This window comes from Cheilinus undulatus, linkage group 2, assembly GCF_018320785.1.
Source record: "Cheilinus undulatus linkage group 2, ASM1832078v1, whole genome shotgun sequence".
Taxonomy (NCBI): domain Eukaryota; kingdom Metazoa; phylum Chordata; class Actinopteri; order Labriformes; family Labridae; genus Cheilinus; species Cheilinus undulatus.
In genome coordinates this window covers 37,584,907-37,606,806 of record NC_054866.1, presented here as the reverse complement: position 1 = coordinate 37,606,806, position 21,900 = coordinate 37,584,907, and the positions used below count along the sequence as shown (strand labels likewise).

General features: G+C 38.7%; 1 protein-coding gene across 3 annotated transcripts; it reads right to left on the bottom strand.

The window, feature by feature from the left end:
* Positions 1-68: 68 nt before the first annotated feature.
* Positions 69-21,121, bottom strand: LOC121525932 (CLK4-associating serine/arginine rich protein). 3 transcript variants are annotated; one of them, XM_041812166.1, is made up of 21 exons: positions 21,001-21,121; positions 19,117-19,256; positions 17,744-17,841; positions 17,513-17,614; positions 15,474-15,553; positions 14,860-14,944; positions 14,592-14,728; positions 14,191-14,287; positions 10,819-10,897; positions 10,663-10,736; positions 10,535-10,576; positions 10,256-10,444; positions 9,572-9,895; positions 9,314-9,499; positions 9,179-9,218; positions 3,590-3,650; positions 3,403-3,461; positions 3,272-3,318; positions 3,099-3,184; positions 2,857-2,881; positions 69-728 (listed from the first exon to the last, which is right to left on the bottom strand). In XM_041812166.1, exons 2-21 carry the CDS (start codon positions 19,213-19,215, stop codon positions 686-688), a joined length of 1,953 nt encoding a protein of 650 aa, XP_041668100.1. In that variant the 5' UTR covers positions 19,216-19,256; positions 21,001-21,121; the 3' UTR covers positions 69-685. The 3 variants fall into 3 exon arrangements, 2 of the variants coding, with proteins under 2 accessions (XP_041668100.1, XP_041668091.1); XM_041812157.1 differs by having other exon boundaries at positions 19,117-19,253; positions 21,001-21,107; XR_005993278.1 differs by lacking the exons at positions 69-728; positions 2,857-2,881 and having other exon boundaries at positions 3,100-3,184; positions 9,175-9,218; positions 19,117-19,253; positions 21,001-21,107.
* Positions 21,122-21,900: the final 779 nt, after the last annotated feature.

Genomic DNA, 21,900 nt, shown 5'->3' with positions numbered 1-21,900 from the left:
AGACTGACACTAATCCTCTTCTGTAGTAACCTTTCAATGCCACAGGAATTAAAGAACACAAACAACAATCCCAAAAATCTGATTTTATTTGTAGTTTTGTGTTTAACATTCCACATTTCTGACAACAAAAAAAGTTATTTGCTTCGGTGAACCATTTGGCAGAGGACAGAGTATAAAAAGAGAGGTTTGGTAGCTTGAACTCTTATGAACTTCATCTTATTTTATCAACAAATGAATGAATTTAATATCCCGCACAGCCCATGAAAGGTGATAAATGCTCCTTTAGGTGTGATCATGAAAAAAGCTGAGAGGGAGCGTGATTTCATAAGGAGGATGTGAGGTAAAAGGTAATATTGCTTGGTTTTACGGTTTATAGTTTGAAGTACAAGGTTTTTCAGAAGAGGTCAGGCAGAAATAAAGAGCATGCAGAAGGAAACTCAAACCTTCGGTCTCTTTACAGGATGAAGCAGAAATTAAAAGGGCAGATTGAATCAATCAGTGGTGAATTCATAGAAATTAAAGGTCATCAGTCAAAAAATTCAAATGTACAGACCCACACTATTTCAGAGAGTGTAGTATTAGTTCATCTCTTCATATTACCATGTTTTAGCCTCTTTAATAGTTTGTGTACTAATGACAAAGTACGGTGCAGAAGAGTCTGTGACGTGTTCATGTTTCCCACAGCTCAGTATCGATAGTAAGGACTCCGTGAACGAGACCGCGACCTCCTAGAAGAATAAAAAAAAAAACACATCATCACAAAGATGCTTAAACTGACAGATGAGGCATAGAAAAGAACAAACATTTAAGTCTCCTTGGCAAAATAACATTATAATGGTGACATAAAATGCAAGGATTTTATTTCGGAAGTCAACTACAGCTGTTGTTATGTTGCATTATCTTACACATTACTGATGTATGAAATTTTTACGAGTGTCACTGGATATCATCAAAGATCCAACTTTGTGCACCCACCCACTCATTCAGCATTCAGGCTTTGTTTTTTATTTTTACAATCCACATAAATATATTTTTCTAGTTGTTAAATAATGAACCTACCTCTGAGGCAAGAATGATTAATGTGTTAAAAGGATGTCTCACTTATTTCTTTTTATTTCCTTTGAATGTTTTATTTTATATTTTTTTCTTGTTTAGCTACTTACTACTTGTTAAAAGTTCTAAATAAAAGAAGTTATCATACCAGTCATGATAATTTTACTCTTTCCAAATAAGGGCCTGTGTCCACAGCAGGGTGTGAAATGAACACCCCCACCAGGCAAATGCATCTGTTTTTAACAGTGTCTGATGAATTTGCTCAACCTGCCAGCCACCAGGGCAGGAAAATAAAAGTAAAGACATAAATTGACTCCTGTTTTTTGCTTTTTTCTACCAACTTTACCACAGCTGAGCAGACCTAATTGCTAATTGACCTAAGGACCCCACTTATTCCTCCCAGTTAAGCTCCTGTCAAATGTTTATAGTCTGGTGTGTGCAGGAATGGTTTGACTCAGTATCATACAAGTAGTGCTGCAATTGATTACCTGATGAAAGTGTCTTTAAACCAATGTTTAGCTTGTTTCAAGTCCAAGATAGCTAAAACAAGGCCTAAATTCCGGTGTGAGATTGTGGGAATCACGCACAAATGATCAAATTCTCTTATGTCTGACACTCATAATGCGAAAGAATGCCATATTGATTTACAGTGCCCCCTTATGTCACACAGCAAACGTTTTCATGGACAGGTATAGGACAAACTGCTGAAACAGTTTCAATGAGCGGCAGTTTAGATCATCAGTGCAATAACTCCCACTTAATTTACTGATCCTGACAGAGAAACAAGATCTTGAATACTACAATACTAAAAACTGAGCAGAAAAAAAACCCCTCAGCATCAGCTGTTTTTGTCGCTGCACTTAACATGCTCACAGTTGAAAACCTTTAATAACAGCACTGCATTCATGAATGTCACTTGTAGATTTTGTAGAGATTTTGGGCTCCGATGCCAGTGTGGATTGAAAAAGAACACTGGCAATTAAAAAAAAAAAAAGGAAATAGGCCCTTAATCAGACAGACCAATCTATCTACTAATATCAGTAAATCACAGATATACGTCTGGATATGTTGGCTACCAACGTCTTTAACTTTAATCTTCTCTATAGTTCAAGATCTACAAATACACTGTCAAATGTAAATTAAGAACACGCCCAGTTATACAGCTCTCAAATTGTTCTTTAGTGTTATGTTCACAACATGATTTGTTTCAGGTTTCTGCCTGTTAAAAGGATGTTTTCCTTTGTCACTGCACCATAAACAAAACTGGCTCATCAAGTTTTAACTATATTTTTCACTCTTGCTAGGTTTTTTTTAGAGACTTAGTTTGAAGCTTGAAAAAATGTACCTACACTTCCTTAATACTAGCACTGTAATGGTTACCATGTATTAAATCTCAAATTGTAGTTTTAGTCCAAGTTATAAAACATCAAAGTTCCTGACCTGTGAAGATTTTGTTGCCCCTTGTGGACAAAGCTGTGTCTTATGTTTTTGCTGATTTTGTCTTGTACACAATGGTCTCTTGTGCTTTTGCAGGTTATTAACAGACATCAATATTAATTTCATTCAGTTTCATAAACAGCAAAAAAATCCTCCTACTGGCTTTAACTGCAAGAAAATGCCATTATTAATTGCTTTATTCTTGGCTTTTCTCACAAAGAAATTGTCTTTTAACTTGATTTGGTTTTTGAAAAAGCACAGTAGCTTAGCTTTTGTATATAAAACTCATTGTGATGAGATTTTAGGACACTGTGTGAGCAGAAGTGTTGATCGTAGCTGCGCAGATTGTTGTGGCTGTTTGCATACCTTCTGTGTGAGCTGTGTTCACGACCTGAGGGACAGAGGACACAGAGCCACGATCAAAACAATAGCATGCCAGAACGTCTTGAATCTTATAAAACTGTCAGAGCATAAACTGATGCCAGCGAGTCGGACAGAAGCCTGGCTGGTTAAATATTTTGTTTAAGAGAATAAAGAATCACAAACACTAAAGCAAACATTAAATTAGATCCATGTGGCTAAATGTGATGTGAAACTTGATGTCTTACTGTATTTAGAGGGAGAGGGTGAGTGGCTCTGTCGCCCATATTGTCTCTCCCATTCGTCCCTCTCTTTCTCTCGTCTCTCACGCTCCCTAAACACAAAACCTCTGGGTCAGACAATTGCAACACACCAATACCAAACTGTGCAACAACACACACACCCTCACAGTGAGTCTTACTTCATGCGAATTTTGCGTGCCATGGCTCGCAGCTCTCCCTCTCGCTCCTGTTGAACAAATGTTTGAGGTTAGATGAATGCTCAAAGTTTGATCTTTTTGCTTATTTCTATCATAAATACAAACACACAAACCTGGCGCTTGTGTTCCTGCTGCTGGATCTTCACCTGAGCAGCTTTTTTATCCGCCTTGGCTGCAGAATGGGAAAAAAAACAGTAAATTAAGCCAGTTTAAGTATCATTTATATCTGGCTGATGTTTGTGATCTCAAGGCCTGCACATGAACAAAGACACACAAACCCCAAGCAATCATTTAACTCACATTGCTTGTTGAGCGCCTTCTGCATTCGTAGCTTCAGTCGCTCCTGTGGGGTCATCTTGGGCTGCAGGTGACACAAAAGTGTTAGCACATCCTGAGACAGACCCATAAACTTCATGTGTGTGATCTAGGTTATACAGTTTCAGCATCATTTACAGCAGTATGTGTGGATTTTTAAGAAAGACCACAGGCGACAGCATCACAGATCAAATTTGTGCAATCTTTGTTGACTCAACAAGCAAACTGGAATCTGATTGGCTGTGGGTGTGAATGCTTAAGTGTGTGTGTCAGAGTCCTGCACAGGGTTGTAAACCAGTTACAAAGATTGTATTTCTACATGTATTTTGATAGATTATGGGTTTAAATTCAGGATAGGCTGAAGGTTGGATGAAATGTGTTTACCCTTCAGGGGGAAACAGATTTTTTTCCCCAGCATACAATCCACAACAAACCCACCTGAATTCACTTTCTTCAAATTATGGGATGTTACAGTCATGATTGTTTGTTGTGTTTGGCAGTAAAGGTTGTCAAAGGTTTTGAGAATTTTGATATTTTGGATACCATGTTTTAAAACTACACAACCTCCATTTTTCAATGATCAATGGTACAGCTGAACAATGTATCATTTTACAATTGCGATGGCGATGTGTGCATGTGCAACAATCACATTACTAGAGCAGGTCATGCTGTGTGATGCAATACAAAATGCAAGTATCTTTTCTACCACTTATTTGCAGTAAAAGTCTGTCTGATATCATATCACTAGTCTGAGAACTGAGCACTGGGACTATGCAGAGTCTCTGTGTCTCCTGCATGCAAAAACTGAAGAGGCTGGGGCACAGATATTCCAGTGGTTTGGTTGCGCCCCATGTACATGGGTGTCCCAGTTCAAGTCCAGCCTGTGGCTACTTCCCCGCATGTTTATCCACTGCTCTCCTCTACAAATAACAGCATGAAAAACACAAATATAAATCTTATAAACAAACAAACAAAAACCTAAAAGGCAGTTGACACTGCTGTCACAGACACACTGGCATTACGCAAGCAGACTCCCAATAACGCAGAGCAGATCTTAAGTATTTTCCCACTATCAGCAGCATCTCATCCCAGGTCTCATTTATGGAGTTTTCCATTACACGACTCAGCACAGCATGACTTGGTTTGACTCAGCACAGCAGCCCAGCGTGGCAGGGGATTTGTTTGTCCACCTCTAGAGCTGATGACGTAGTGTTTTGAGCCCTCCTCGATCTCTCTACACTGTCTGCTCTGACTGACTTTACATCGTTTTAAAGCAAAAATCAAACTGTAGATTGACAGCGCTGCACGTCGCTCTTTTTACATTCTCTCTCTCCCCCTCCCCCTCTCTACCCCCCCCCCCCCCCACCATCAATAAACAAACAATAATTCATGCTTATCATCAAAAGGAGAGGATTTTCCTGAATGTAAGTTAAAGAACAGTCTTCTGACGATTGATTCGTGGGTCTCTAGAGAGCAGAAAATGAACACAATGACATTTGTGTGTGCTGCAGTGTGATAGTAACAGCTGCAGCACACAGTGAGCTCCCGTTTAATCACTGACAGAGCTGATGATGTAGACCAAGCATAACTTTGAACGTAACTTTTTTGAAACAAGATCAGGCCAAGACTCTGGAAGGTGGTGAACCAAATCTGTTAGTGTGTGGTGTGCTCAGTTGATCCTCTCGTCTTACACCATACGAACAAAATGGTAAAATCAGTGATTATTTGTCACCATTTGTTCATGGTCTCTCACATTGAAAAAATTAGTTAATATTTTAAAAGTTTTTATGTGTGTGGCAGGCTTAAGTAACACAATAACAAGGAAAAGGTGTATTTTGTAAAATTTATGAAGAAACATGTCACTCCATCAGATCTGCTGTCGGAGGGACCCTATAGGAAAAACTTTACTTAATGAATATAAAAGGGATTGCTTTTATCTGGTGTAATTCCTCTTTTTGTTAATAAATGGCAAAACATATTGCAAAGAGAAAAAAATATGGCAATGTAACTTTTTTCTTATTTTGTTCAGCCCTGATCAAAGGTATTTTAAAGTAACAAAGCTTAAAATCTGGTCATATTTTTACCCAAAACTGCCATGAGAAGAGCAGAGGGCCAAAAGGGTCCAACAAACAAGTAAAAATGCAAAAGTTGAATTCATGTCACTTGAATGCACTCAGAGCATGTGAGGAGCAGAGATGACTGTCAAAACTGCACAAATAAATTTGGGCAACATTTTGTGTGAAACACTGCTGATGCATTTGTGAAGAATTAGATTGCGCAAAGAGTTTAATTGACTCCTGGCTAAATAAAATCCTAGGACGTCTATTTTTGTTTCTGCAGTTCTGAAAAAACTTTCAATATTTTTTGTTTGTAATAGCATTTAAATGATTTTTAAAAATTCTTGCGACAACCATAGCAGCGATTAATATTTGCAAAAAACATTACATTTGATCAATATAATTTATCCACAGTGCTGTAATTTTAAACTACTTTAAAAGACTTTCAAGTTAGTGGCCTAGCCTGTATGTAGGACAGGTTGTGTAGTATTAAGCTGTTGGGAGAGGTCACAGATTTGACTTTAAGATAACTACAGCTTCAGGTCAGGTTGAGTATCGAGCTTTGTAAGTGCAGATTATAAAAACTGGACCTGTGCAGGGCTCTGGTATGTGTGGACAGAGACAATACAGTAGAATAGTTAAGAGACAAGATCAAGTCACATGAATCACATGAATAGTAAGTTATCTGTACAAACACCGTCAGAGACTTAAAAAAGGGCAGGACATCCACAGAAGAGGAGGAGGAGAAGAACAGGGGCAGGAAAGTAAAACAAGGGCAAGTTCAGGTCCACTGAGTTCATAAAGTTAAGAAAGAGCCCATGGCATTCTGTCAGAGACACACCCTTCACTGGGCTGTTCAAACCTGGCCAGGCAAGAAAAACTGCAGGTCACAACACTGCAGGCATGTTTGACACAGAGGCAGATAATAACTCTATTTGTCCGTAGGAGTAAAATGCAAATCAGATCTTCTTGGCGGGGAAATGTGGTGACAAGAAAAGTCCGCCCTGGTTGAGTAACACATCTCCTCATCTACATCTTACTTCTCTTTAAAGAACAGGACTGACATAATGGAAGATACACTTGGGCACATGGACTAGCCACTTCAGCTAGATTAATGAGTACAGAGGGAAGGAAGCAGCTTGTCTGGTGGGTGATACATTGGTGATTAGTCAAGTTTACTTCTTTGAAGCCGATGCACAATGATTTATTTTTTCTCTGAAATTTTCACATTAAAAAGAAAAACAAGCTCATGTTGTTCTACTCATCTTTGCACAACGGCCCCAAAACTTTCATCAATTACTTTTTTGAAACAGGTTTGATTTTTTGCAGGTTTTTTTTTGCATCAGTCCCAGTCATTTAAATTGGTGATTGATGATTCAGAACCGCAGCTGCTTGCTCTCTCTCTTGCACTGAAACCTAACTTTAAACACCATGAATTGTCCTAAGTGTTACGTGGATATCAACCATGGTTCATAACTGATACTGTGCCACAATTGGTACTCACAGCTACATAACAGTGACTAAGGCCTTGTCCACATGGAAATAGAAACGATCTGTTTCTTTTCATTTTAAAAAAGTTTTCCAGAAACATGGCATTGTTTAAAAAAATAGTGCAAGCATGTGAAAATGGCTCTGTAATGCTGCCACAGAATACACCACAAACAGAGAAGAGGATTGTGGATCAAGCACACCCAAAACTTTTCTTTTACTGAAAACGTTCTCCTGGCTGCTCACTCCGCAGTGGATCTAAGGACATGTGGCCTACTCTGCTCTCCATGACCGTTCGCTGCTCATGGTAGAGGAGCAGAAGATTTTGCTGTAAGAGCCATAAGAAGATCAGTGGCTCCTGCTGCACAAACTCAATCCTGTCATCTGCCATTATTGTTATTGCTGGCAGGGTTAGAGCATGTGGGTTAAAGGGGCTATGATAGGATCATTTCAGAAAAGATGTACTTGGTTGTATACATGGAGATGCAAGGGTGGCATATACATATTTTTTCCCTCCTGGACCTGCTTTCAAAAAGTAGTGTTTCCGGGCTCCCATAACACTGATAAGATAGAAAATTTTTGTGGATACTCCTAAACTTGTCTACGTGTGGACGGCCTCTAAATTAAAAAGCTTTTCTCCATCTCCACAGTGCCATGACCCTCAAGCTTGTATTGTATGCAGCTCTCCGTCAGGACGGATGGATCCAATGTGTTTTAAAGAGTAAAAGAGACACTCAGTCTTCTTCCCTCTTTTTTTAGTCTTTGCAGTACGAAACAAACTGCCACATTCTACAAATTTTCACAGCTTATACAAGTACAAAACATTAGGATCAATGTACAAGGTTAGAGTGTGTGATGTTTTTGTTTTTTTTCCAGATTTCGGATCTGAAAAAAAAACAAACAAACAAACAAAAAAAACCAAAACATCCAAAAATAAGAGACTCGGTGTTGGAAGACCATTACTTAGAATAAATTACAAAAAAGGGATGAAACTTCAAAAACTCATCTTGACTTATGTTTTAAAGTTGATTCTAAATGGCTTGGAGACAAGTACATGTGATGCTCTGTCTTTTAATGGTGTTTGACTCTGATAAAAATGTATGGTTTTCCAAGATGTTACATGTCTTTGTAGTACAGTAATTTTTTTTTTTTTTAAGGTGCTGGTTGTTCTGTAGAAACATTTACTGTTCTCCTGCTCTGAAAAAGAGACATTTTTTAATCTTAGTGAGTCGTCCTCTAGTTAAATTAACTAAATGAAGTCGCATTACTGGCTTGTCTTATTGTTAACAGTTATCTCACCTATAAACATGAAATGGTATTAATTATCTCCGTAGTGGAGAGAATCTCTGCAAGAAACCAAAGTGCATTTCCCGAAATGTCCAAATAAATCCCCTTTGGACTCATTGCTCAGCTTTTCTTTGAATAGGAGCATATTCTTCTGCCAAATAGGTGTTTTCCAAGCATTACCCAATCTCTAACTTTATAAAATCTTGAGTCCTAAAAAAATAAATGATTACTTGCCAAATACTGGCTGATGAGCTTTGACAAGACTGACAGTCATATTCTTAAATGTTGTGGCCATTAACATGTGCAAAGACTGCTGTGAGTTTGAGACCACAGACAGATATAAAGACACCACACTCTGTCATCTACATGTATATGAATACATATATGCACAACTCAGACTGAAACACAATCAACAAAACAACAACACCACAGGGCGCCTAAACGTTCACTCCAAATACTGACTAAAACGTTTAAGTCTGTCAACGAGTCATAAAACGCCAAGAAAGGGTAAAATACTGCAACAGTAAAAGCAGAGTAATTAAAGGGCTTTTGCTGTAGTGTATGTCCAATTTGTGGGAACAACAAAAAAAAAAAGAAAAAGAATCACATTGTCATCATTTTGTTTTCTGTGAGAAACAACAGCTTCTACATCCCAGTTTGGTGGACAACCATGTCAGCCTGTCAGGGATGAGGGAGGCGTAGGCTTTAGCAAGAAACCCAGAGAGATCAAATTCTTACTGACTTTGGCAGCTCCCGTCTCTTTACCACCCGGAGTTTCAGGCCTGGGGAGAGAAGCAAAAGATGAGCTGGAGTGATGAAGACTTCCTCATTTATCAACAGAACAATAAAATGTTAAGTGTGCCCTCTGTCTTCTTACTTTCTTAGCTTGTCAGTGATGCTGAGGGTAGAGGGCTGGGCTCCTCTGTGGGGAGGGGAGGGACTGTGGTTAAGGCGTTTTGGGGACTGAGAGGGACTGCGGCTATTGCTGTCTCCCCGCCGATGGCCTCCGCTGCTTCGCCCCCCTCGCCTCAAACTGCCTCCCTGCCGAGAACTTGAGCGTGACCTGAAAACAAAAGAGAGCTCAGGTAAGTGTGTTCATGTGTTCATGTGAAACTGTTGTGAGAAGGTGCTTTACCTTGTTCTTCTACGTGCTGAGTATCGTCTCCTGTCTCTGTCTCGGTCCCTGTCCCGATCTCTATCTCGATCCCGGTTTCTGTCGTTAGACCGTGATCGTGTCCAGTCGCGTCTCCTCCAGGATCCACCTCCTCCGTTTCCTCCCCTACCTCTCGAGTGTGATCTTGTACGCCGCCTCGATCTCGATCGGGTCCTGGAACGGCGACCATCCCTTCCCCCACGACCACGTCTGGCACGGCGGGAGCGCGAGGAAGAGCGAGAGGAAGACCGGGAGGAGGAGCGGGAGGAGGAGGAAGGGGAGCGGCTGGATGATGACCTTCGTCTCCTAAACAAAAAGGAGACACAGCTTTAAAAAAAATACCAGACAAGCACCTAGCCTATCTTCACACTGTGTCTGTTTTCTTACACTTACAAATGTTACTGTTGTTCTTTTTATAGCAGTACATAAAATTCAAGTATAAAAGAACTATCAACACAATGAACATGCAAAGGGGAACATGTCCATGTCTTATGTAATTTATTCAGCTCATTAAAACTATGCACCAACTCACCAACTACCAAAAATCTCAGTGTTTGATCGTTTCTATTCTCTCTGCCTCAACAGCTGCAACCATTTCAACAGACATCAAAAATCAGAAAAGAAGAATTAACCAATGAAAAGCCAAGAAGATGGAAAGTTACCGACCGGGAGCCCCTGCTATGACCTGCAGGGTGCTGCGTGCTGGAGGGGGCGTGGCCAGAGTGAGGAGTGGCTGTTTGAGTGGCTGCAGCCGCTTCATCATCACTGCCTCCGAAGCTGGTGATGAAGGTGATCTTTTCTGGACCGGGAGTACGAGAGCGCGATCGAGACTCAGAGCTTGACTCTGACTCAGGACTGAGAGATCGAAAAAAACAAGGTCAAAAACTTACAGAGACAGAAACAATCCAGCGTGTTAAAATGAACACAGCAAAATAATAAACTCACCGTTTGTAGGGGTCATATGTGGGGCTGTCTCTCCTTGCATAGCTGGAATACAGGAGAATGAGGACAAAAGTTAAACTTTATTAAGAGAATTTTCAGTGAGAAACTTCATAAAGACAATATTAATTTACCTCGGTGGACTGATCTGTCGACCTTTTAGCCTCTTCTCCCTGAACTCTCGCCTCTGTCGTCGAGAACGCCGGCCCTGAGATGATCAAAAATGTCACTTGAGAAGTAGAACCACATGATAGACACAAACATAAATACCTCAGTGGATGTTTTCTTACAGAGTACATGGCCTTCTCCGCCTCCAGAGCCTTGGCATGTTTGATGGCCTCCACTTCCTCCTTGTCTTTCCTCAACATCCTGATAAACAGGTATCATGTTAACAGTGTTTTACAATCCTAAAGCTGGTACTGTTACATATTTAGATGTTAAAAAATTTTCTTTGCCCCACCAGCTATAATATAAACATAACAGGCCAGTGCTGAAACAATGACAGAATAAATACTTCAATCTTGGGTCTTTCCTCCAAAAACAGCAGGTTAAGTTTAGAATCCTTCCTGGTTTAAGAGACATGGCCAACACGGCTTTGTTAATACGAGCAAAAATGCAACATCAAACCTATTTTAGTTGTTTTTATGAGAATCAAAGAACTAAGATTTCCAGATTGTAAACTTTAATCTCAATTATGTAACATTACACTTGTAATAGAGGCTGACAAAGCTGCTATTTTTGTCTTAAAAGTAAACTGAAGATATCTTTTTTAATCCAGCTTTTAATTTTGAGTGATTTCACAACATTAATCTGTTCTTAAGTGGTTTTAACATTCAATTTTAACCAACTTTCTTTAATTTTTATTTTTATGCTCCTGAATATTTTCATTTTTAATGCTTTATGTTTTCAAATTTTCTTTTGTTTTTTAATGTTTTAATTCTTGTGCTACCAGTTATTTCTTTTTACCAAAATTATTCTATTACTTCTTTCTTATTTTAGTGTTTAAGATTTTATCTACTGTTGTCTTTGTCAGTATTATGCCCATTAGTTCCATGTGAAGCCCTTTGGGCTGCAGGCTTTTATGCTAGAAAAAGTGCTATACAAATTAAGTAGAGTTTTAGCTATTTTTGAAACAGTAAAATAAAAATCAGTGACCATACTTATTCTTTCTAGAGAGAAATTATTCATGCCTGAGATCAGTTCCTGCAAAAAAAAAAAAAAAAAACCTTGCCATCTTCTACATTTTGCACATGTAATTATTTTTGTGGAATACATTTTAAATATCGGAGGAAAAAACCTATGCATGCAGGGAACTTTGTCCAAGTGGGGGCACCAAAATAAACACAACACCAAAGTTCCTTACAAGAGCTTCAACCTAGAGTCTTGACCCGTGAAAACATTCAGTTACAAGTAGAAAATACAATTCTTTAATTTCATGGGTACGGACACAGGTAGAAATAAACAAAATGTGAACTAGAAAAAAAAGGAAAATCATCAGCTATATGACAATGAATATCATTATTTTTACGTCTAAAAATGCAAATACTGACAAGAATTAGCCCCTTGAAGTTATATACAAGTGGGCATTTGTTTTAAAGCATTTATTCATTGATGTAGGCAAGCATGTATGAGTATGTATTTACATATGTGAGAGAAAGAAAAGGTGCTACTGAATGCTTATTTACCACTGCTTATCCATGTGAGAAAAGTGCACAAACCTGGGAATATGCCGTACCACCCTTGTTGTTAAGATATTGTGCAGCAGCTAAAAATAAAGCACTTCAAACGTAACTGAGTGGATGTATGACTACACTGTGTCCAATCTAGGGCTGCAGTAATCGATCCATATTGTAATCAAGTACTCCATTGATTCTTTTGGCAATTAATCAAGTACTCTTATATGAAGCATTGCATTTTTTCAATCCGTCACTTTTGCGTTTTTTCAAGAGAAGTAGTACTAGACAAATAAGAAAAGAAGCTGGGCCCCTTAAATGAACTACTTTATAAAAAAAATTGGTATTAACAGATTCTCTAAAGAAAACATATTTTACAAAGATGTTATATAAGTTATACATAATGACATTATAGCATTATATAACATTATAGTTATATAATGACATTATATCATGCCATATTTGGGGTTTTAGGGATCCTCTCCCTGGAAATTTGGGGTGCTTACACTTTATTTCTTCTATTATTTTCCAGTTTGTCATTAAAGGGACACTTAATAATTTTAAAATCCTCTACCCTATGCATGAATGTAATATTTTACATTATAGCAAGAATAAAGCTCCATCATTCACACAGTGGTCTGATGATGTCTGAAAGGTGAACCTTTAGATTACAGGAATATGGTCTACTTTTTTCAAAGGGTGTTCACTTTAAATTTTTGCAGTTTTTGTTTGTGAGTTCATCCACCATAAAAATCTGACCTTTTAAAACCATCCACTGACATGGAGAACACATTTTAAGGGATGAAGTTGCTTCTATGACCTGTTGAATCCTGACTACATGATGATGAACATTAACCTATATTTAGTCTCTGTCTCAGTCACTGTCTTTGGCAATAGTGTTTCTATTCAACTGGTGTCAATTCATTATCAATGTAAGTCTTACCAAATTATTTGGGATGCGGAAACTTTTTGAAAAATACGCTGCAATCAAGATGTCAGTGTGCTGAATTTTAAATAATTTATAATTAAATGTATAACGTGCGCACGTGTGCAAAAGAGAGAGGGAAAGCACCCAAACAGGACTTGAATCGTGACGCCTGACTGTTTTCTGTCAAACTGTTGGGTCAATCAGAGAAGTTGATGAAATTCCCTGCAGTTTGCTGACACAAACTGAGCGCTGTCTCAAACCAGCGAGTCACGCAGGCAGCGCCCAAACTCGGAGATCTGCGTACGTTCACCGGTGCAGGCATAGTGCCATATTTGCCATGAAGCCACGGCCAGTGGATGTGTTATAGTAACAGTGAAAACAAGAGCATTGTGCCACATAAATAGTCATCCATGAGAAACACAGCACGCTGTGCAACAAACGGCGTGATGTCCAAGATTACAACATGGGCGTATGGATACATGACTGATTTCAGCGAAGCCTTGAGGCAGATAATTTGCCTTGTGGATTTTTTTTTTAAATTGAATCACTCGGATAATTCGAGGAATCGTTTGAGCTCTAGTTTAATCATGGGTCCCAATGGATCAGGTCTCACTCCATTATTCAAGGGTCTTGGTGGATCCAGGTATTAAATGGTGAGCACTGACGGTAATTGGCCAGGTCTGGGTTCTGAGCTCTTGTGATTTTGGTATATCTGTATATCTTTGGTTTAAGACTCACTTCTGTTTCTTTTGCAGAACCAAACAAGAGACCACAAACCTGACAAGGAAATAAAACTGATAATTTAAATTTTCCATAAGAATATCTTTGCATTCAACACAAAGAAGAGCTTAGCCTTGAACAGGAAAAAAAAAAAGTTAAAAAAACAGTTGTAGTTGGCTCGCTATACAGGGCAGTTGGCCTGTTAATAGTGCAGTTCTGCTATTTTATGGTTATTGTGACAGCCCTAGAGTCAATAGGTGTTGTGTTGTTCCAAACCTGTATTTTTGCTTTTCTCTACAGTTGACCTCTGAGGCGTGATTATATAACCACTGAAATGTTACCTAACAAAGTCTCCTTCAGCCATCCCATACGGGGTTGCTATTTTGTTGAGGTCCAGCACCTGTTCCTGGTTCAGCTCATCAACGTCCACCTCCACATCTGTAAATAAACAACCAGACAAAACAAAGGACAAAGGCTCTTAAACACTGCAACATATGAAAAATCTCTTACTTCAATATTACAAACTATTCAGAAGAAGTAAGGATTTGTGATCAGAGTCTCAGTTAGGAAAATTAATTTGGGACTATTAGAAAATAAAAAAAAACACTGCTATAACTATACACTATTGGAATACCGGAACAAATCTAAACTATATTTCTGAAGCTGCTGAATTGTACTGCTTTTTCATGTATGACAATACTTTATTTCTGAATTTATTCACCAACACAAGGAATTTACTCACCAATATCTGGGATGCCCTCATCCTCCTCTGATTCACTGTTCTCTGAGTTGTCTTCATCTTTATCTGACTGGGGCTCTGGCTCCGCCACAGTGCTGTCTTCGTATGTGTAACCAATAGACGCCCTTTTTTCAGCCAGCCTGCACAGAGGGGGAGAGGAAATATAAATAAAAGACAATTTTTATACTCTCTACAAACTGAGAAACACTATCATAGGTTTGAGTATAAAGCAAGGATTCCACAATCACTTCAATGACATTAAATGACATACTTTTTCTTCTCCTCCTCATTTGGCTTTTGCAGGCCACCATAGAGCTCGTCCAGGTAGATTTGGTATAAACACTGCTCCTCAGAGACTGTAAGAAGACAGCAGGGAGTTTAAGAGCACAACACAGCTACAAAATATACCCAGTGAGAGCCAGTCAACAGGATATGACAACAGGAACAATAGGCACTTATGAAGCACTGTAAACATATACAAAGTATTAACAAGCTTGACTAGACTCACCTGCATTCCTACATGTATCCTAATGTTTGTTTTATGTCTACCTTTTACGTCCCCATCATGGGGGATGTTGGTCATCATTTCACTGTTGTATCTTCTTTTTTGTTTATCTAACACACTTCCTCCAACAGCTGCAACACTATGTTCTGCCGTTGTTATTATTAGTTGTATAAGGGCATGATGACACAAACCAGTCATGTGGCAGCAACTTAATGATGTTTAAAATACACTGCTTAAAACAAGTTATGAAAACACAATATTCACACCCAAAAAATTGACTAAGGTAACTGAGTGCCTTCTTCAAGTATCCAGGACACGTAAACTGTGCTTGTAGCCCCTGTACATATCGTGAAATAGATCCTGAAACAACAATCACTCACTGTTGGCAAAATCGTTCTGCACAAGGCCTCTGTAACGCTCGTAATTGCACTTCCTCTCCTCCATCTCCTGCTCTGGGGTTCTGAAAGAGACAAAGACAACAGATATTTACCACACTAACCACCTGACTGAACACTTACGCCTCCTTCTGCTGAGCATTTCTCTTCTTACAGAAGCAGACACAGCTATGGTGATGCAGGGAAGGAGAAGAAAGTCGGAAAACATTAATCCACTAACAATGAATGTGTTTTTTGCTACCAATGGGAATGCATTTACAACAACAGCAGAGTAGAGTTATGTTAGGTCAAGTTTAAAATTTTCTCCTAAGTTACACAAGATGAAAATATCTCTCAAAAGTGCTTATTATTTAAAATTCTTGAAATGTCTTATTACAAAACACAGTTACAGATGTATTAAACGTGCTGAGCTTTTGTCTCCACCTTCTGGTATTAAGAGTAATTATATTTACACAGGCTGCTTCCTCTTATTTTTACTACTTAGAGGAAAAGCTAGTCTGATGTGAAATTGTAGTTTTCTCCAATGTTTACTTCTTCAAAAAAGTGTTTTAATTAAAGTTTCACAGACTTTTCTTTCTTGGACACCACTACGTTTTCACGCTTTAGGCTCTGACATACCCCTATTTGCTGTTATGATTCAATTCAGAATGTATTTTCAATTCAAATCAACTGCTGATTCATTTCTTTCAAACAATTTCTTAAAAAAGGGGATCATTTGAGCATCTGCTCCAGTCTGCTGTGCATCAAGGAACAGGAAATTATCATTTTACATTGAAAAGCTTAATAAAATGTGCACAAGATAATGTTTTTTAGCATTTGTAGCATTTTTCAGCTAATTAAAAAAAATTAAAACGTAACAGCAATTCATACCCAAATTTCAGAGGATTTCAATATGCAGGAAACATATTTATCAGAATCTCATGAGTGGAACAAATAATGTAAACGATGCTGTGGAAGAGCAGGTGTTCTGTTTTAACACGTGTCTGTGTGAACTGATGAATTTCCAGCTGAAACAGTCAGCTGTGCTCATAGTTAATGCATGGTAAAACACTGAGCATTTTCTGTTATATCTAAAAACTGGTCAGATGGCATGCATTTAATGAAAATGTAAACAAGGGGGAGGTTTATATTATCAATATCCATTATTTCCTCAGTCACTTTTGAATAAGTCACCAGTTAACATGGAGACTCATTACACCGTAACACCAGTCTTCAAAGTGACACAGACAATGGATCCTTTTAATTTTAATGTCCATGCACTGGTCATCAGCTGTTGGCTGATGTTTGACTTTTTTCCTCCGAGTAAGCATGTATGTATCATGTAAATTAGGACATATGGACCACTCCTGAAGTAGACTATGTTAATTTAGTTTAGCACACTTAGCATAAACATTGGGTCAGGTTTCCTTTTACCTTGGATTGTAGAATCTGCAGTGAGTCTTAAAGCTTTTCTTTTGTAACTCAGGGCTCCGTAGACAGAAGGTCAGCATGTTAGACACAGTATAGTAAATATTACCAACACTAAAGCTAGTGCTATACTAAAAGCACAGCTCAGGAGCCACACATCCTCCTGGAGCATCTGTGTTAGAGACAGCATGCAGAGTAAATTACTGGCACATTTGCTGTTAAAATGTGCTAAGTGTGTAGTAAAACATTTTTAAAATACCGATTACTTGGAAAATTTGAATCAATTCAGAATATCAGAAATTAATATTTGTGATTCCGATGTGAATCGAGTTTTCTCTCCACCTCTGGTCTGCAATGATAGGACAAATCAGCAGTTAGTGGATTTGTCTGAAAAAGCTTGAATGCACTTTATGTTCACTTACAAGCTCAAGTATCTTCATAACTTTATTTATTCTATCACTGCGTTTTTAGGTTACAGAATTTGTGTGTTCATGCCTTTTTCTACATTTCTCCTTATTGTCTTGCAATCATCTACAATTACAAGGCAAGAACTTTAACTCTATAAAATTCACAATGGACAAAACCTGTGGTTAAATGTTGTTAGTTTACAGACTTACGTTGTGCTGAGCAGTGGAGGCGTGTATGTGGGGATGTAGTCCAGATGAGCCCTGACATCAAACCTGTCAATCATGTTGTTGGCATCTCCTTGCCATGGCATCCTAAAAAAAGAAAAAAAACAAGGTAATTATAAGCAAGCTCCAATGAGCGCAACGTATTTGTTTTCTTGTGAGGTGTAAGTGGTGATTTTTAGCACAATGAGGTGCATGTGTCTGAGCAGGTTTCCTCACATGTTGATTGGACTCTCTGCAGCGAGTGCCACAGCGGGATCCAGATGAATCTTATAGGCTCTTCCATGAACCTGCAGAAACTGAGCTGGATCTTTTTTCTGAGGAGATAAAAAGGGAGGCGGGAAAAAGAAGTAAAATCTAAGAATGAACAAAAAGTACTACATATTACTATGTACCACCTTTTAACTTCCAAATGTCATGTTTCTTTGTACAAACCAAAGGGAAAATGTAACCTTTGAGTGCAGTCGCATCTTCACATAAATGTAGTCAAACATAGCCCTTTCCTCTCTGTGTTGTTCTCAAGGCTCTGGGTCAAATCTAAATGCTAATTGTATTCATCTGTCATCTTGAATCTAAATCAGTCATCATCTAGACAGAGCAAAAACAAACAAAAGCCTCCTTGAACAAATAAGAAGTCAACAGCAGATAAAGGAGTCTCACAGCACTTCAGCCAAATTATTGCTCAAACTGGTTGATCAACACACTAGAGAATTGTGGTGGAAGAAAACAGAAACATTAGTTTCAACAGAAAACACATGTTAAAAAAGGACAGTTGATGCAGAGACATTAAGATTAATTCATGCATGGCCATCCTTTGGACGATGAAAAAGTGATGGTCTTTGGTAAACATCTGTCAAATGCTAAACTGACACATCACAATGTTACAATGTCATTCAGCAGATGCTTTTATCCAAAGTGATGTACATTCAAGTGCAACACAAGCAAGATCTAGACGAGAAGAAACATCAGTAAGAGCCACAAAAGTGCTTCAGGTCCAATTGGACGCAGGTGCTGCCATGCAGTGTTTAAGGCAAAGCACCTAAAGTATACGATTTTTTTTTCTTATCTGTCCATTAGCATAGACAGATAAGAAAAATCAATGTAATGTCAGGCACAAACATTAACACAAATCAAAAACACGTAAGAGATTCAAAAAAAACTAAAAAGTAGCTATTTCCCCCCTTCTACTATAGCCCCTTCAACAAAGCCTGCTCAAAAAGGGACTGTTAAACCTCTGCTACATCTAGATACACAGGCAGAGGTTATGAGAGAGGCATGAAATGAAGACAGATGATGTTTGAGCAAACAGTGGAAGAGCCCTGGGTGTTTATGAAGCACACACTGTTTGTATATCCGTCACATCTCTTTTGCTTCTGAACAACTTAACACAGTATGAAAAATCACACAATGTGACGGAAGTAAGATTCTGCTGTATGGGGAGCTTTGTTTTGGTGCTGCTGCTGAATCTCAGGTTGTAAAAAAGGCTTCTCTCTCATGAAGACATGCTTTATCTCAAAGCTAGCAGCCATACAAGGTGAACTCAGAGGATCAGCTATTCTTGTGTAACTAAAACTATAAAGAAAAATACTCACGATTTTCTCATAGTATTCTCGCCGGCGCTCTCCTCTGCGTTTGTAATCCACCATCATGCCACGGAGCTTGCGCTCGTGTTTGCGGGCCTCCTGCCACATGACGGCTCCGCTGGGGGTGGGGGCGCGGCGGGGCACGGCTGCTGTAGAGGAAAATACCTTATTGATAGGAGGTAGTAGAGAGAAGCACAGAGAACATACAAAGACAAGAGGACAGGGCAAAGTCGAAAAAGGAATGACACAGAATATGTGCAAAAAGACAGCGGGATTTAATCTACAAATATTCAACGAGGAAAGGCTACACTAATAATCTAGTATGAGAGATAAATGCAGGATATCAACTCTTTCACCAAATGTGACTTTACATCTTAAGAACAGACCGATGCTAGCAAACAGTACCAAAACTGATCATTATGAGTTTAGCCATTATTCACATCAGTATATTTCAATCTATTATCATCTATAAAGATGCTCAAGTAACAAAACCTTTTCAAATGTTTCACTCTATATTAATCTTAAACATAGCAGGCAAGCTACATGTGTGGAGGCACATTGTTGATTAAGTAACGTATCACCACCACTAATGTTGTTAGGATGTTGCAAGGAGCTGCAGAAGTATACGGCAGAATTTTTACCATCAGTAGTCCCATCTCAATCAGTACATTTACAGGAGGGACCTACCGGCAGAACTCTCTCATGCAAACAGATAGTGATTATATATGAATTGAAAAAGACATACAGAATAGAAAATAGTAGGAAATATACTTGGGTGGCTGTAAAAAAAATATCATAGGCGGGCAACCCAGGTAAAGTGTATGTGTGGGAAACACTGCAATGTTTTAGTAACTTTTTTCCTTTTCTTTTTTGAAGGATTACTTCCTATCCAACAACCTCTCTTAAAGATGTAGGTATCTTATTAGACATCAGTGTTTTTATTCATGGTATCTCTCAATAAAATTACAGAAATTCTGATTAGAAAACATGCAGTACTGATATGTGTCCATGAGTAAATGACTAAAGGAATGAAAATTTGACCTTATTTTGATAAGATGATGCTCGTTTTGAGTTACTGAGTACATATTATGTACCAAGCAGTAAATCAGAACTACATGAATTTCAATGTAAAAGTATTCCCATTCATATGACATTATGGGAAATAATAATTTACCAGTGGGACCTGATGTGAATTTCCTACTTTGTTTTCCTAAATTTATAATGCTGGTCTTTGATGAAAAAGAAAACTAATCATGAAACTGTTCGATAGTACATATAAAAATGACTTAAAACAACCAAAAACTAAATCACTTCAAACCGTCCTGCTCATATTTATGCTGAATTTTCAGTATTTACATGAACTTCTCCTGATGGGCTTTATTACTTTCAATACAGGTATTTAACTGAAGCTATGTTGGAGCTACGGCAAAGGCACATAGAAAAAAGAAACAATCGTGAGTATTAATGTTAAACACATGCTAGTCTACAGAAAAGCATTACTTCTCAGCAGATTCAGGTTAAAACAGCTGCTAAATCACCTGAAGTCTTGGCTAACCTAGTTATCCCAATGAACCGCCAAGCTTATTACACAGAAGCTCTGTTTATGTCTTCATAACTTTATTTATTCTTGTAATTATCCCATCACTGTAATGCCAATGAACTAAATGGTTATAACTGAAGGTCAAAGATGTTTTCAGAGTTATTAAGAAGTTCGTTAGCTTAAACATTGACCTGGTTGCGCATACAGCCGGGGCCTGTGCGGCTGTTAGCCTAGCTTAGCCTAACTTAGCTTAGCTTGTCTGCAAAAACGTTAGGGGCAACACGAGTTACACAGCCAACAAAACATGAAATACGGCTGCACACTGTAATAAATTCTTAAAGTTGAATGTGTACCTGTTTATTTTGAACAATGAGAGAAACTGGGGTTGTTTCGATCATCCGTAGGCGACGTGTAGCGAAGTGTAGCTGTCACACGCCTCCTCGTCCTGATTGTACTGAGATCGGCGCAGTACCGATGTCAGCCTGCGGGGGCGCCGCATACCCGTTTATATTTATAAGCAGTGATTATAGGGTCTGATGGATATCACATCCACAACATATCACAATGTTACAATAGACCTTACTTTTTAAAATAAACTTAGCACAAAAAGTAAGGACATTGGTTTTTGGTGCATTATATCTTTGTTGTAACAATGCTTCTTGGCAATGAATCTTATACCGTTGGAAAACCTGTTTATTACCTTTTAAATGGTACCACGTTTGTAAGGAACAAGTATTTGTGGGATGAGTAGCAGAGCTGAGTATGTGGGTTGTGCCCATGAAAAATGTGCCAAATCTTCTCTGCCAATGCCAAACAGCTGATTCTGCCATTGACTCTTGTTTGGTGTTTGGTGGATTGAATGATTGAAGTTTGAAGAAACAAGACATATTGGCAATTTAACAATTCATTCATTTAACAAACAGGAGCCTCAGTAGTGTGTGGAAGAACCATACACAGCCACAACAGCCTGGCTCCTCCTCCTCATGCTGATCACCAGCCTGGTCACACACTGCTGTGGGATGGCATCCCATTCTTCAACAAGCATTTGTCACAAGTCAGCCAACATGGTTGTGTTGGTCACGAGCAGCACGCCCAAGCTGATCCCGCAAGTGTTCCCTGGGGTTGAGGTCATGACTGCTGGCAGGCCTTTATATCCTCTCCACTCCCAAATCCTGGAGGTCATCTCTGATAAACCCCGCTCTGTGGGGGCGAGCGTTGTCATCTTGGAGGATAGAGTTTGGTCCTAGACTGTG